Below are 13,363 nucleotides of genomic sequence, written 5' to 3'. Positions count from 1 at the left end.
ATATAAGGAAAAGTTTCCATTTAATAGAGTGTAGAATTCTACCTAAATGCTGTTGATATTACTGTCCTTCATTGAAATTCAGACAGCAAACAACTAAATGAGTTTAAAAGAAAAAAGTTTTAAAACTTGCTGATGAAAAAAAAAGGTTCCTTATTCTCAATTTTGTGGATTAGTTGGGGGGTGGGGGGAACTATGCCCTTAGCAAGTACTAAATAAAATAACTTTATTTAGAATTCAAGTGAATAATTAAATAAGAACCACATATTTTTATTAATAGAGCAACCTGCTTTGGTAGATATAAATATATTTGAAAATACTCACCTGTAGGTTTAACTGAATAAAATCCAATAGCTTCACCTTTCTTCCACAAAATTTTAGCATAATCTGTACTGCTATGGCATAGAAATGGGACCTCATTTCTTTCCATTTCCTGTTTTCTATAAATTATTCGATTTAAAACATACAGCACCACTCTCTCCCCAAGGGTGCTCACCTAAAACGAAGAGTCAAACATCAATTCTAGCAGACTGAATGTGGCTACTCACCTTGTTCCTGGCTCCTGCTTCTTGAAATTCCTATCAGTTCTAATTAAATAAGGCCTCACAATAAATGTTACATACATCATCAGGTGTGGTCATTATGTCACTAACTTTGTTATAAGGAGGGGTTAATTTCCAAGAGATGATTTTGGGAAGACCTATCTAAAAATAGTTGTTCTATATTTTAAAAAAGACATTAACTCACTTTTTAAAATACACTTCACTAAATTACAAATACATTATTTATTATCCATTCTAAATACCACTACTTTAATAGACTGATAGGCACCAATCATATTTAGATCCAAGAAAAAAGTTTGTCCTAAGTATGCTCCTCTTCTTCTTTAATAGCCAAGGTCTTCATCTGCCTCCCTCTCCAGAGGTCCCTACATTAGTTGTCCTTGATGTTCTTTCCACTACTACTCCAAGCCCTACATTCAAACAAAAATTTTAGGTGCCATCCCACGAAGGTATGATGTCTGCTACCTTACCAAAGTAAGAACTCATTTCAAATTTATTCATGTTGGCATAAATGCTACTATGAACAAATGAGACTACTTGACCTCCCCATTTATATCACAGTGGCCTTAAAAGGACATTATTGCCATCCTTAACATCTAATGCAAAAAAGAGATTTTAACACTCAGTTTAGATGATGGTGGCAGCATGGATGGCAACCTGTGGAGCACATCTTGTACTACTTGTCAACATATACCATGTAACATCCATGTAATCCATGGCTAGATAGTACAGAAACTGAACATGCTTTGTTCCATATCTTACTTTCATTTTCTATAAAGATGCCAAATAGCTATGTCCAACTTTATTCAGAAATTTTTAAAAAGAAATATTGGCTAAAGTATCTATCAACTGACTACAACATGTTGGTTCCTCTGCTAGGTGCTCAGGATACAAAAAGAAAATACTCCCCTCCCTTTAGAGTTTACTTTTTATCAGGAGAAACAAAAGACACACAAATAAATATATATAACATTTGTGTTTGCTGCTACATAGCCTCAGAAAGTCACTTCTCTTGGATTCTATTTCTTATTGTTTAAATTTTAATTATCAATTTAAAAGTAATTTTAAAAAATGAACAAATAAGAGGATTGTATGTAAAACTGTACTTAAGTTCTTTATAGTTTGGAGTTATTTTTAATGTCATTAATGACAAAAGAAGGAAAATAATCAGTTTGGGAATGGTTGTGAAAGGAGACACATTGATTCACTGTTGGTGTAAGTATGAATCAGTCCAATCATTCTGGAAAACATTTTGAAAATACATGTATAAATTAACTACAATGTCCATATCCTTTGATTTAAAGATCCCATTGCTATGAGGAAGGGAAGGAAGAAGGAAGAGAGGGAGGGAGGGAAAAAGGGAGGAAAGAAGGAAAGAAAGGAGAGGAAGAGAGGAACTGAGGCTGCCTGACAGGAAAATGAATAAAATAGTCTCTGTCACCTAACCTAACAGAATGACTTTGTACTTGTATCCACAGCACATACTAAGTGCTTAATAAATATTTGTCAAATAAGATTACACGATTTCCCAACTCAGAGAGTGACATTCCCCATCCTACAAGCAATTCCAGCCTTTGCTCCTACCATTTCTGGGACCATGATTGTAGTTAGTAGTAGATGCTGGAGTTATGTTTCTCTTAGACCATAAATAACTATAAATTGTCCAGAGCCTGCCAACTAAGGGTGACTACTAAAACTACAAACAGCTTTGATTTTGGGGCCACCTTAAACTGCCTACCTTCTGTAATGGACCTCCCCAAATCCCTTCCCATCGAACCCAAACCCTCATAATGAGACTTTTACTTCCTCCTGAGATTATGCATTTAAACTAAAAGAGAATGGGAGGAATGGGACCTTTTCATGGCAATAAAATAAAGAGAAAAGCAGGTAAATAGGACAGACCTGAAGGAAATGTTTAAAAGCAGGTATGCAATACTGAGTAATGTGTCCTTGTGACAAATACCTCCTCTCTGTAAAATATGCTCACTATTTGTAAGACCTATCGCATAGATGCTGATGAACCAAGTCAATCAACTAGCCCAACAATTGTACTTCAATTTGGAAACAAGGTGTATGTTTTACTATCCTTTTGATTTTTATCTGTGGATTTTAACTGTGGATCTCATTAAGAAAGACTTAAAGTTTGGATCACAATGAAGTCAACATAATGCTATGTAAAAAAGAAAATATTGGAAGAACCTCACCATTTAGAGGGAATCCCGCTTTCATATGGAGACTACACTTCTTTACAAAGGTATCTAAAGTTTCAACTCTAAGTTCAGAACTCTATTTAATATAGCAGGCTTAACTTGAAATCCAAGAAGCCCAGATATAGCACCTTACCAGAGTACTAAAAGATCTGATAGGGGCAGCTAGGTGGCGCAGTGGATAGAGTATCAGCTCTGAAGTCAGGAAGACCTGAGTTCAAATCTGATCTCAGACACTTAACAAGTCCTAGCTGTGTGACCCTGGGCAAGTCATTTAACTCCAATTGCCTCAGCAAAAAAAAAAAAAAAAAAAAAAAAAAAAAAATCTGACAGGTGTGATAGGCTGACACACTGACTTGTAACCTTTAAAAGGTCCTGGATAATGAGAGAGAACCACAGAAGCAGGGAGGAGGAAATACTGTCCTAATTTTGAAAATACTGTCCTAATTTTGAAAAAAATTGTTGAGTAAAGCGTGTAAAATAGCTTCATTTCAATTCCAGGCAACATTCTATAACACATTAGAGATGGGAGTGAGAGATCATAAAGAATAAAGAGAATAGGCTCCATTATATCAATCTCATTTTTATTTTTCAACAGGAACACTACACTGACAAATGAGGAAAGTGCTGCACCTGTTGTCAATTAGTCAACCAGCTGCATCCAACTCTTTGTGATTTCATGTGGGATTTTCTTGCACAGAAAAGATTGCCATTTCCTTCTCCAGCTCATTTTACAGATAAGTATTAGGAGACTTGCCACTAGGAAGTATCTGAGAACTTCTGAACTTGGATTCTCCTGATTCCAAGCCTATCACATCTTCTATACTACCTAGCTACCCTATAATGTACCTAGATTTTGCCAAACCATTGACAGACTCTCATACTATCCTTGAAAACAAGTGATGTATACTAGCTAGACAATAAGTGGATATGATAATAAGATGCAATATGTAACATGGGGGGAAAAAAGCTCGAGTAAGTTGAAATAAGATGGTTGATTTACATGAATGATTGTGGACTAATGACACTATGAAAGTTCCACAATCAGTAATGTACTAGAAAATAACAACTAGCTCTCCAAAAGAGAGAGGGGAGCAAGACAGACATTTAAGTTTAATGGGTATTATTAACATTTCCCCTAAATGGGACTGGGTGAAGATTTCTCAAAAATTTCTCAAAAAGTCTATGAGATGGAATAGGTCAGACCCTAGGCCTAAGTTTCAGATAGTCACATGATCCCTATTCTTAGGGGTCTTTAGGGCAGAAAAGGTCAGTTCCTAGGTATAGGTTTCAAGAAGTTATGTGACCCATATGAAGTTGACAGCATTGCTGACCATGGGTCAACGGTTACTTCCTTTTCAGTCCATCCTATGAAAAGACTTGGGTCTTTTGCCATTTAGCTGAATTTGTTATTTCCAGCTTGCTAGGGCCAGGCACAATGCTAGGAAATGGGACCTGAGAGGCTCTATGGTCTGCTCAGCTAATATGTTTGAGCCTCTCCTTGCAATGACCCAATAAATGCTTCCTTTTTATATCTGAGGATGTCTTTGAGTAATCAGTTTGTGTAAGAGGGTCTAGCACCTATCCCACACCACCACCCATGATTTTTCTTTTTTTCTTTTTCTTTTCTTTTCTTTTTTTTTTTTTTTTTTGCTGAGAAAATTGGTGTTAAATGACTTATCAGATGAGTGAAATCACATTTGAACTCGGGTCCTCCTGACTTCAGGGCTAGTGCATTGTGCTACCTAACTGCCCCTAGGAGCTCAGCAAAGTTTTGCTGAATGGAAGGAAGCTTCAGGCTCCTAAAAGATGAAGAACTAGCTGCCCCAGCCCACTTTCTTCCGTCTATACAATCAACAAAACAATTACCCAGGTCCCATCTATAGCATTTACTAATTTCCAAAGTGAAAATGTTCATGGTAAAAATATAACTGGCTTTTGCAAGTTAATGTGAATTGACTCCAACAAATCCTAGTCTATGGTGAAATTTCCCAAATATCTAGACCTCAAGTACCCCAAATGTCTCAATTTATAGATGAGAAAACTGAGTCTTGGAGTGTCAAGTTCAAGGTCACACAGGGATAGCTATAAGTCCAAATAGTATTCTTGCCATTGCACTGACCTGGCTGGCTCCTTGATGGTGCTGCCTTTTTTTAAAAAACATATAAATATTTATAATAATATATTTATTGATAATAATATTTTTAAGCTTATAATAATAATAATAATAATAATAATAAAAAGGAACACTATCATGTGCCCACCAGAACATCAGGGAGTATTCAAAGTATATAACAACAAATTCAGTTCTAGAAAATATATGTTAAAAATTATATTCATGAGTGTCCATCTTGTAAATTGTTCTTTTGTTTTCTGCTGTGCACCTTTTTTACTTTATACTGTTTCCCCTTTCATCCCCTCACTTCCCCCAAGCAGGCTATAGAAAGGACATATTTATGTATACATATGTAGACATATACACAGATATCCTACTCTTCCTCTTTCCCCCTAACCTCCAAATATCTTTCGTTATCCCTGCTGACTCTTTGCTCTAATTCTATTCCTTAACTTGCCTTGCTACTGTTAAGGTTAGGAGGGACCCCAAAAGATTAAGGGTCACAGACCAGTATCTCTAGGTGTCTCAAAAGAATTGGAAGGCTTAAACTCATTCCAAGTCAAGGGGCAAAGTTTATTGTAATTGTAATGCCACTGAAGTGGTGTAAATTCCAAGAGAATTTAGCCAAGGATTAGAAGTAACGAGACATATTTATCTAGTTCTTCATGCTATAGATGTACTAATTTATTGCCCAGAGATAAGGACAGAGAAGGGTCTCAGGAATTTGATTCTCATGGACCAACACAGACAGTTAGAACAATAGTATTCTTAAGGTTGGGGGTGGGGGACCACAAGGTCAGAGATTCCCAAGCCAGAAGATTTAGAATCACTGACTTATTGTTAGAACAGATATCCCCTAAAGTTAGGGGAACCTTAAAATTATTGCTGTCTCCCCCAGAAGCTATTATTACGTTACTATTACTTAACTTCTTCCTAACTATGGATACTTCCCTTTTCTTCCCAAACTCTTGGCTTCCCTATCTGCCTATCCCTGCCCCCTTAATTCTTTAGAGATTTTGGAGGGTGCTATATTCTTTGTGCTATATGTAGTGTTGCCTATTTAACCCATTTCTGATGTGAACAGATCTTCAGAACTATGAGCCCTTTTCCCCCTGTAATGCCCATATCTATACTTCCTCTGCAGCTATACATATACTATATTTTATATGACATAATTACTATTTTTACCTAAAATCTGACCCCAATCTTTCTTTTGAACTAACTACCCTATTGCTAATGTCAATATTAAATACACGATATACATTTCTCATATTAAAAAAAGATACTTTATCCATGTTGAGTTCCTTGAAATTGATTTTTGATATTGGCTCTTATATGTTTGTCCATTTTTTCTCATTCAATATAATGGATTATTTTGCTGAATATATTTTTTGCTATGGGCCTAGTTCTTTTGATTGTAGGCAGATATGATCCCAGATCTTCAGTCTTTTATTGTAGTTGCTGATAAGTCCTGTACAATTCTAATTGTAACTCCAGCATATATCTGAATTGGTTTTTTGTTGTTGTTTGTTTCAAGCAAAATTTTCTCTTTGATTTGGGGATTTCAAAATTTGGCAATAATACTCCAGTGTATTTTCCACAGGCCTGTGCCATTTTTATTGCTGTTATTCAGTCCTGTCTGACTCTTCATGACCCTATTTGGAGTTTTCTTGGCCAAGATACTGGAGTGAATTGCAATTTCCTTTTCCAGATCATTTCACAAATGAGGAAACCAAAGCAAACAGCATTAAGTGACTTGCCCAGGATCACACAGGTAATAAGTATCTGAGGTCACATTTGACCTCAGGTCTTCCCAACTCCGGGTCCATCCACTGTGCCACCTACTTTGCTATTTAACATTTTTATTAACAAGAAAACACAAATGGCATTGCTTATCAAAGATGTAAAATGTAATTCAAAATTTATTAAGCAGAAATGTGCTTAAGCACATACTATTGCTACTAAATGGCAGCACAAAACAAAAATAGTCCTGGACCTCAGAAGTTTTAAGGAAGGCTATTTATAATACTGCACAGCACAAAGATTAAATGAAGCAATTGTGGCATGATATTGTCATCAAAGAGCTGTGGTATAAAGCAACCCTGATCTCTTTATTTCATCATTCCCCAAAACTGTACTTTTGCTTTACAATTTCTGTGACGTTTCATCTTTTGATCCTCAATTGATATAAAATGTGATTTAGGAACTTTTTTTTTTCTTTTTGATTTAGTAAGAAAAACTCTGCTAGCCAAGCTTCTTTCTAAATAAATAAATAATGTCTTTGACAGATCTATCTAAAATGCAAGTAGAATGTTTTCTTCTGCATAAACAAGCCACTATACTAAAGCATTATTGGAAAGGCATGAAATTTTCTAAATGAAAAATCCAAGCTATCAAAACCATATGAAAAATTGTACCACATTGCTAATAATTAGAAAAATGCAAATTACAGCAAGCCCTGAGGTTCCACTTCACACCTATCAGATTAACAAAAAAGGAAATGACAAATTGTTGGAAGTTCTAAGGGAAAACAGGCATATTAATGCACTGTTGCTTACAAGTATGAATTGATTTAGCCCTTCTGAAAAGCAATTTGAGACTCTGCCCCCAAAGTCATTAAATTGTACATATCCTTTGATTCAGTAATATAGCCACTAACCAGGTTTATATCCCAAAGAGACCAAAAAAGAAATAAACTCATATGGACAAAAATGTTTTTCTGCAATAGCAAAAAAAAGGAGGAGGGAGGGGGAGGGAAAAGGGAGGGAGGGCGGGAGGGAGGCAACTTAAGGATTGCTTGGGGGAACAGCTAAATATCTTATGTTATATTAATGTAATGGAACATTATTGTACCATAATAAGCAACGAAATAGGTTGCAAGGAAAGTTGAGATTTGCAAGAGTGAAGTGAGCAGAAGCAGAAAAATTTATACAATACTAACATTATTCAAAAATAACTTCTATTCAAAAATGACCTCTAATCAATGAAATGCCCAACTACAATTCCACAGTACTAAAGACAATGCATGTTAACCACTTTCTGACAGAGAGGTGTTATATTAAAGATGGAGAATTAGAGGTAGATTTGGGCAGCCAAGTAGTGTCATGGATATAATCCTAGAATTAGAGGACTGAGTTCAAATCTGATCTTGGATACTTACTAACTGTATGAACACAGACAAGTCATTTATTTCCAAAAAACCTCAAAAAAAAAAAAAAGATATATACATTTTTGGACATAACTATGGCTGGAATTTGCTTTGTTTTTGTTACTGTCATTTTCAGCAACAATATTACAAATAAAACTTATTTCCAACAATTTCTTACTCTTTGTGATCCCACTTAAAGTTTTTTGGAAGAGACATTGGAATGTTTTGTCAATTCCTTCTCTAGATCATTTTACTGATGAGAAAACTAAGGCAAATAGGATTAAGTGAGTTGTCCAGGGTCATACATCTACTAAGTATTTGAGGTCACATTTAAATTCAGGAAGACTCATGAGTCTTCCTGATTCCAGATCAAGCATTCTATCCATTGTATCTCCTTGCTATCTCTAATACAACAACAAAATGGTTGGAATCTATTTTGAATCACTAGGTCAATTTGTGATAAAGTTTTTCCCTTTTCCTTTAATTCATAATGGTTAGTATGGGGAGGAAAATATATACCTATTAACTGAAAATAAAATTAACTTTTAAAAAACAATGGAAAGAAGGCAGGAGATGGAATGTCACATAGAATGGACATTTAATAAGAACAGAGCAACTAGAAGGAGAGATCCCAAAATAATGAAGAACCTCAGTATCATGCCTTTGGTGGGGAGGAAAGGATAGGAAGGAGAGGGGGAATAGAAATGGGGAATGGGATGACACATGATAGTTATTTTCAGATATTTGACAGGCAGTCACAAAGAAGGGGTGAACATACTGTACTTAGGCCCAGAAGAATAGTGAGGCATAACAGATTTAAGTTTCCAAGAGGCTGTCTTTTTTAAAGTAAAGATCTCCCATGATTCTAATCTGATTAAGCAGAGCAAAGCCACTGAAGATAATCAGTCTACATTAAAACACTATATTGGGGGAAAGGTCTTAACATAGCAAAATAACTAGAACATTTCAATCTTATTACCTTCTGAAGCCCTTCTCTAGAAGGGACTGATGTTTTCACAATATCATCAATAGCCCACCACTGATCAGCAAGGTAGAGAGCCACAGCTTCAAAGGAATCAGATAAAAAAATAAAATAAAAAATATTAGTAACTAAATCCAAGGCATTATGTACTTATAGTTGCTATTTAGTATTAGGGCTTTCTAACTTTGTCTATAAAACTATTAAAGAAATCCAAAATCAAACCACAAACTACAATTCTGTAAATATTTTCTTTGGAAGTTTGGTCTATATCATCAAATTGGTTCATTCTAATACTTGGTAAAACAAAGTCATTTTGGCCAGTTCTGCTCACTTAAGGAAACAATTTCACACACTGAATAATAAATAAGGAAGTAACCAAAAGTGCAATTATGAGGCAAGTAAGGATTTCTCTATATTAATAGTTAGAAATATACTGTTACAGATGTATATGTAACTAGTTTTAAATGTTTCTAAAAGTTTGGAAGAAAATCCATTCATTCATTTAAAAAATTATAATAATAAATATACCTGTGAGTGAGTCCTCTGGTGCAAAAAGAGCAAGAATTTTGTGGGTCTGATCACCACCATAAAGAGGAATAAAGCCAACAGTTGACAGGCTGATTGGAATCTGAAAGAAATGAGAATAGGTAAGAGTAAAATGCAACAAATGCATACAAAGAGGCACAATACTAACTATGTTTACTATATCTGTGAACATTTTATTTTGATCGGGCACATAGATAGGTAGCACAATACATAAAGAAGAAAACCTGGGGGCCCGAGTTCAAATCCTGCCTCAGACACTAATTGGATAACCATGGACAAATCACTTGACTGCTATCTGCCTCAGCTCTCTCATTTGTAAAATGAGGATTATAATAGCAACTACTTCTCAAGCAGGATTAAATCACTCAATATTAGTAAAGTGCTTTGTAAACTTTAAAACAGTATATAAAATGCTATTACTACAAAGAGGCCATCTACTCAATTTTAACAAAATTTTTCTCCCATTCATTTTAATTATACAAGATCTTTGAAAAAAGTACAAAATCTCCCAGGGGAGAGCTTGAGATCCTGAATCACCCTTCCCCCACAGATTAAAGGGGACACAGTTTCAAGGCCCCCTCCAAAGGTTAAAAGGGACACAAATTACATCATTTTCACTCTCATTCATTATTATCCTCTAAAATGAAACATCCCCAGCTCCTTCAACCTATTCTAATTTAAATATTTGCCTACCATGCTGCCCTACACTATATCAACTTCCCAGGTACTTTCCTCAGGAACAATTCTACTTTTTGAGGGTTCTGTCCATCATATTTTCATAGAAGCAGGTGTGTACTGTAGTTAGCGTGAATTGGTTCCCAAGAGCTAACTCTTAGATTTTCAGAAATCAGCAAACTACAAGTCAAGGCTTGATTTATTATTTTGTTGACTGTCTTAAGAAAGCAATGGGGGGAAATGTTCATAAAGCACATTAAATTTAATTTAACAAGATGAGACTGACTGGCAGAGAGAGTCTTTAGTATGGATAAAATTACTCCCTAAAGTAAGCAGGGAAGGGAAGATCAGTTTAATCTTCTATGTCTACCCTTTGTGTCCAGCCAGAAATCCAAGTTATGTCAAACCCATGAAATTAAATTTCCTCTATAAATCTGTCCACGGCTCACACCATCTTTACTGAATCCTTTTTGGGTTATAGTCTTGTGTTGTCTTCCTTCATCCCTCCCCCATGCCACATGGTGTCTTTACTCTCTTTCTCCCCACTGTGCCTCATAATGTCTTTCTCCCTCTTAGAGTTAGCTAATTCTTTGCTTGTCAGTCAAGGGCATAATCCATTTTTATGGGGGTATTCCCTTTCTTCTGATTAATTATAAGTTCCGCTACAGAATTTGTCTTTCCTATTGTTAATTGTTAAAACTTCTTTCCCTTCTAATTGTAAACTCTCCCAACTCAGAGTATTTACCATTCCAGGTATCTATTGTTTCTCTTCATTTTATCTACCACCTTTTCTCCTAAATAAAACTATTTTTGCCAATTCATTGTGAATTAATTCTTTACCTGTTTGGTAACTACATCAATCTCAACACTTGGTACTAAACTCCAAACATATCATTTGGCTAGAATTACTTTCCTGAATATATCTAGTATATCATGTGTGCATGTTTTATTCCTCAGTACACTCATGGCTAGCAGGGACTTAACCCAATATGGCAGTAGAATAACCAATTTTTGGTTTTTTACCTCCTATTTTATCACACATTGTTATTATGCCTAGCACATTCAATTTAGTTATTTTTTTTTCCAATAGTGTCTGAGTTTTTATGACCTCATTTGACATTCTCTTGGCAAAGATACTGGAGTGGTTTACCATTTCTTTCTCTTGCTCATTTTACAAACAAACAAACAGGAGTGATTTGCCTTTTATCACACAGTATCTGAGACTGGACTTGAACTCAGAAAGATGAGTCTTTCTAAATGTAGGCCCAGGACTTAGTCTACTGCAGCCCTTATCATACAATGTCACATACTATTTTGCTCTGTTGTTCTAATGAGCTAAGTAAGCTATTTTTAAAAAAATTCTCCCCAACATCTCAAATTCAAATTTGTTTTCTTTTTAAAATCAGTCTAATAATTCACAAATGCCTAAAACATCACATCAAATTCTAGTTAAAGTATCAAAGATTCCCAACATGGTTTTGATGAAGGGAGCCCCAAAACTCTAAAAGTCTTTGAAGGACAAATTCTCTTTGAATCCTTCCTCTGCAAAAGACCTTGCGGGAAAACAAATACCTTCATTCTGTTATAGGCTGGTTGACTTTGGAGCTGGAGATACCAATCCTAATGAAATGAAGAGAACACCCATTCATTTCCAAGATTGTCTGTTCTGAGTCCAGCTCAAACTCCACCTACTGGTCTCCTCGGCTTGTAACCAAAGGCTTCTATTACAAAAGAACCAATTTTAAATTTACTCCTTGCAGAGGAGCTAATACGTCATCCGTGGCATATCAGAAAACTCTGCCCACTGGAATATTCTCTTTCACTGTTAACCTCTCTTTATCTCCCTCACCTATTTCCCTAATGAGACTTTATATCTCTCTCAGTATTTCTCTACTAGAAACTTTACTCCCCTGTTGGGACCTTACCACTAAGGAATTCAGCTTTCTATTCATCATAGCAAAGACTGACTTCCCAATACCTATAATAAACTTCTTTTTATCAGTCTAGCTTTTCGAGTTCATAAATTCCTTTACAAAGGACCTCTGCACCACCAGAAGTTCCCCAAAACTTCCTACCTTTGCCAATCCTAAAGGGGATTTAGGGGAGCCAAACCTCTTCGTTTGTTTCCATGAACTCCAAACCTGCCACTAACCTCATCATTTAATTCCCTGACCACCTGGAACCCTAATTCCATCATTTGGTTCCCAGTCCTCAAAACTAGATTAAATATAAATCATAACGAGATCATCTTACCAGATTACTGAGAAGAGGAAACTGTTCAGGATTCTCTGGGTCCCCACACCTGAGATCTAACAAGTAATCTTCTGCAGAACTTTCTAATTCTTCATGACTACAGTTATTCAGAATATCCACAGGAAATGCCATCCCCTTAAAAAGAGAAAATAAACAGATTAAAATTTGTAAAAACACTATATTATCAACTACAAATTGTAAGCAGGAAGAAAGGAGGTAAATAGCACATTTTTTGTTGCAACTTTTTTTTAAAGTGAAGAATTTCTTTGTAGCAAGCAATGTAGCAAGTTCATTGATTAAGGAAGTGAAAGAAATGTGATGTAAAAACAAAAGGTATAAATAAAATAAAATCAATAAGAAACGAGAATGTCTGTGATAAAAACTCAGGGTATTTAGAAAAACCCTTTCAAACTGGTCATGTAGCTTAATCAATCAATAAACATTTATTAAGTACTTACCATGAGCCATGATTCTAAGATCTAGATCAACTTGGGCATTAATTTACAATTTTAATTTCTACTGTAGTATATATGACTCAAAGAAGGTTGGACAGATAAGAACCTCCAGAGATTGATAATTAAGGGTGAAGAAACTCTTCCTTAAGAGGATAAGAGCAGTACTTTATGAAAAAAGCAGCAGTTCAAAGTACTCCAAAGAAATGAGGTATATAGAGTTGCCCTAGGAAAAAAAAAGAACTTCCCAAAGAAAGAGAAGAGACTCCCAATTTCCTCTATTCCAGATTACCCACTCTTCTATTAGCATTTTAAATTCTTCAAACCTTTCTCAAACCAATTTTTCTGGATTGATTTCACAATACTCCCCTTCAGGCAGAAATTCTACATTCCAACTAAATTGATCTACTGGCTGTAATTCTCC

At 35.3% G+C, this 13,363-nt stretch overlaps 1 protein-coding gene across 3 annotated transcripts in view; it reads right to left on the bottom strand.

Moving 5' to 3' along the window:
- FAM169A (family with sequence similarity 169 member A) overlaps positions 1–13,363 on the bottom strand; it is a 79,124-nt gene that overhangs the window by 25,388 nt on the left and 40,373 nt on the right. For all 3 annotated transcript variants that reach the window (XM_051992182.1, XM_051992192.1, XM_051992174.1), the window contains exons 2-5: positions 12,488–12,622; positions 9,542–9,641; positions 9,011–9,096; positions 322–493 (exon numbers count right to left, since the gene is read on the bottom strand). In XM_051992182.1, the coding sequence (XP_051848142.1) occupies positions 322–493; positions 9,011–9,096; positions 9,542–9,641; positions 12,488–12,619 (490 nt within the window). In that variant the 5' untranslated portion in view covers positions 12,620–12,622. The remainder of the gene's footprint in view (positions 1–321; positions 494–9,010; positions 9,097–9,541; positions 9,642–12,487; positions 12,623–13,363) is intronic.

The sequence above is a fragment of the Antechinus flavipes genome, chromosome 1 (assembly GCF_016432865.1).
Source record: "Antechinus flavipes isolate AdamAnt ecotype Samford, QLD, Australia chromosome 1, AdamAnt_v2, whole genome shotgun sequence".
Lineage (NCBI taxonomy): Eukaryota > Metazoa > Chordata > Mammalia > Dasyuromorphia > Dasyuridae > Antechinus > Antechinus flavipes.
The sequence above is the reverse complement of the archived record's forward strand: the minus strand, read 5'-3'. Positions and strand labels throughout refer to the sequence as shown.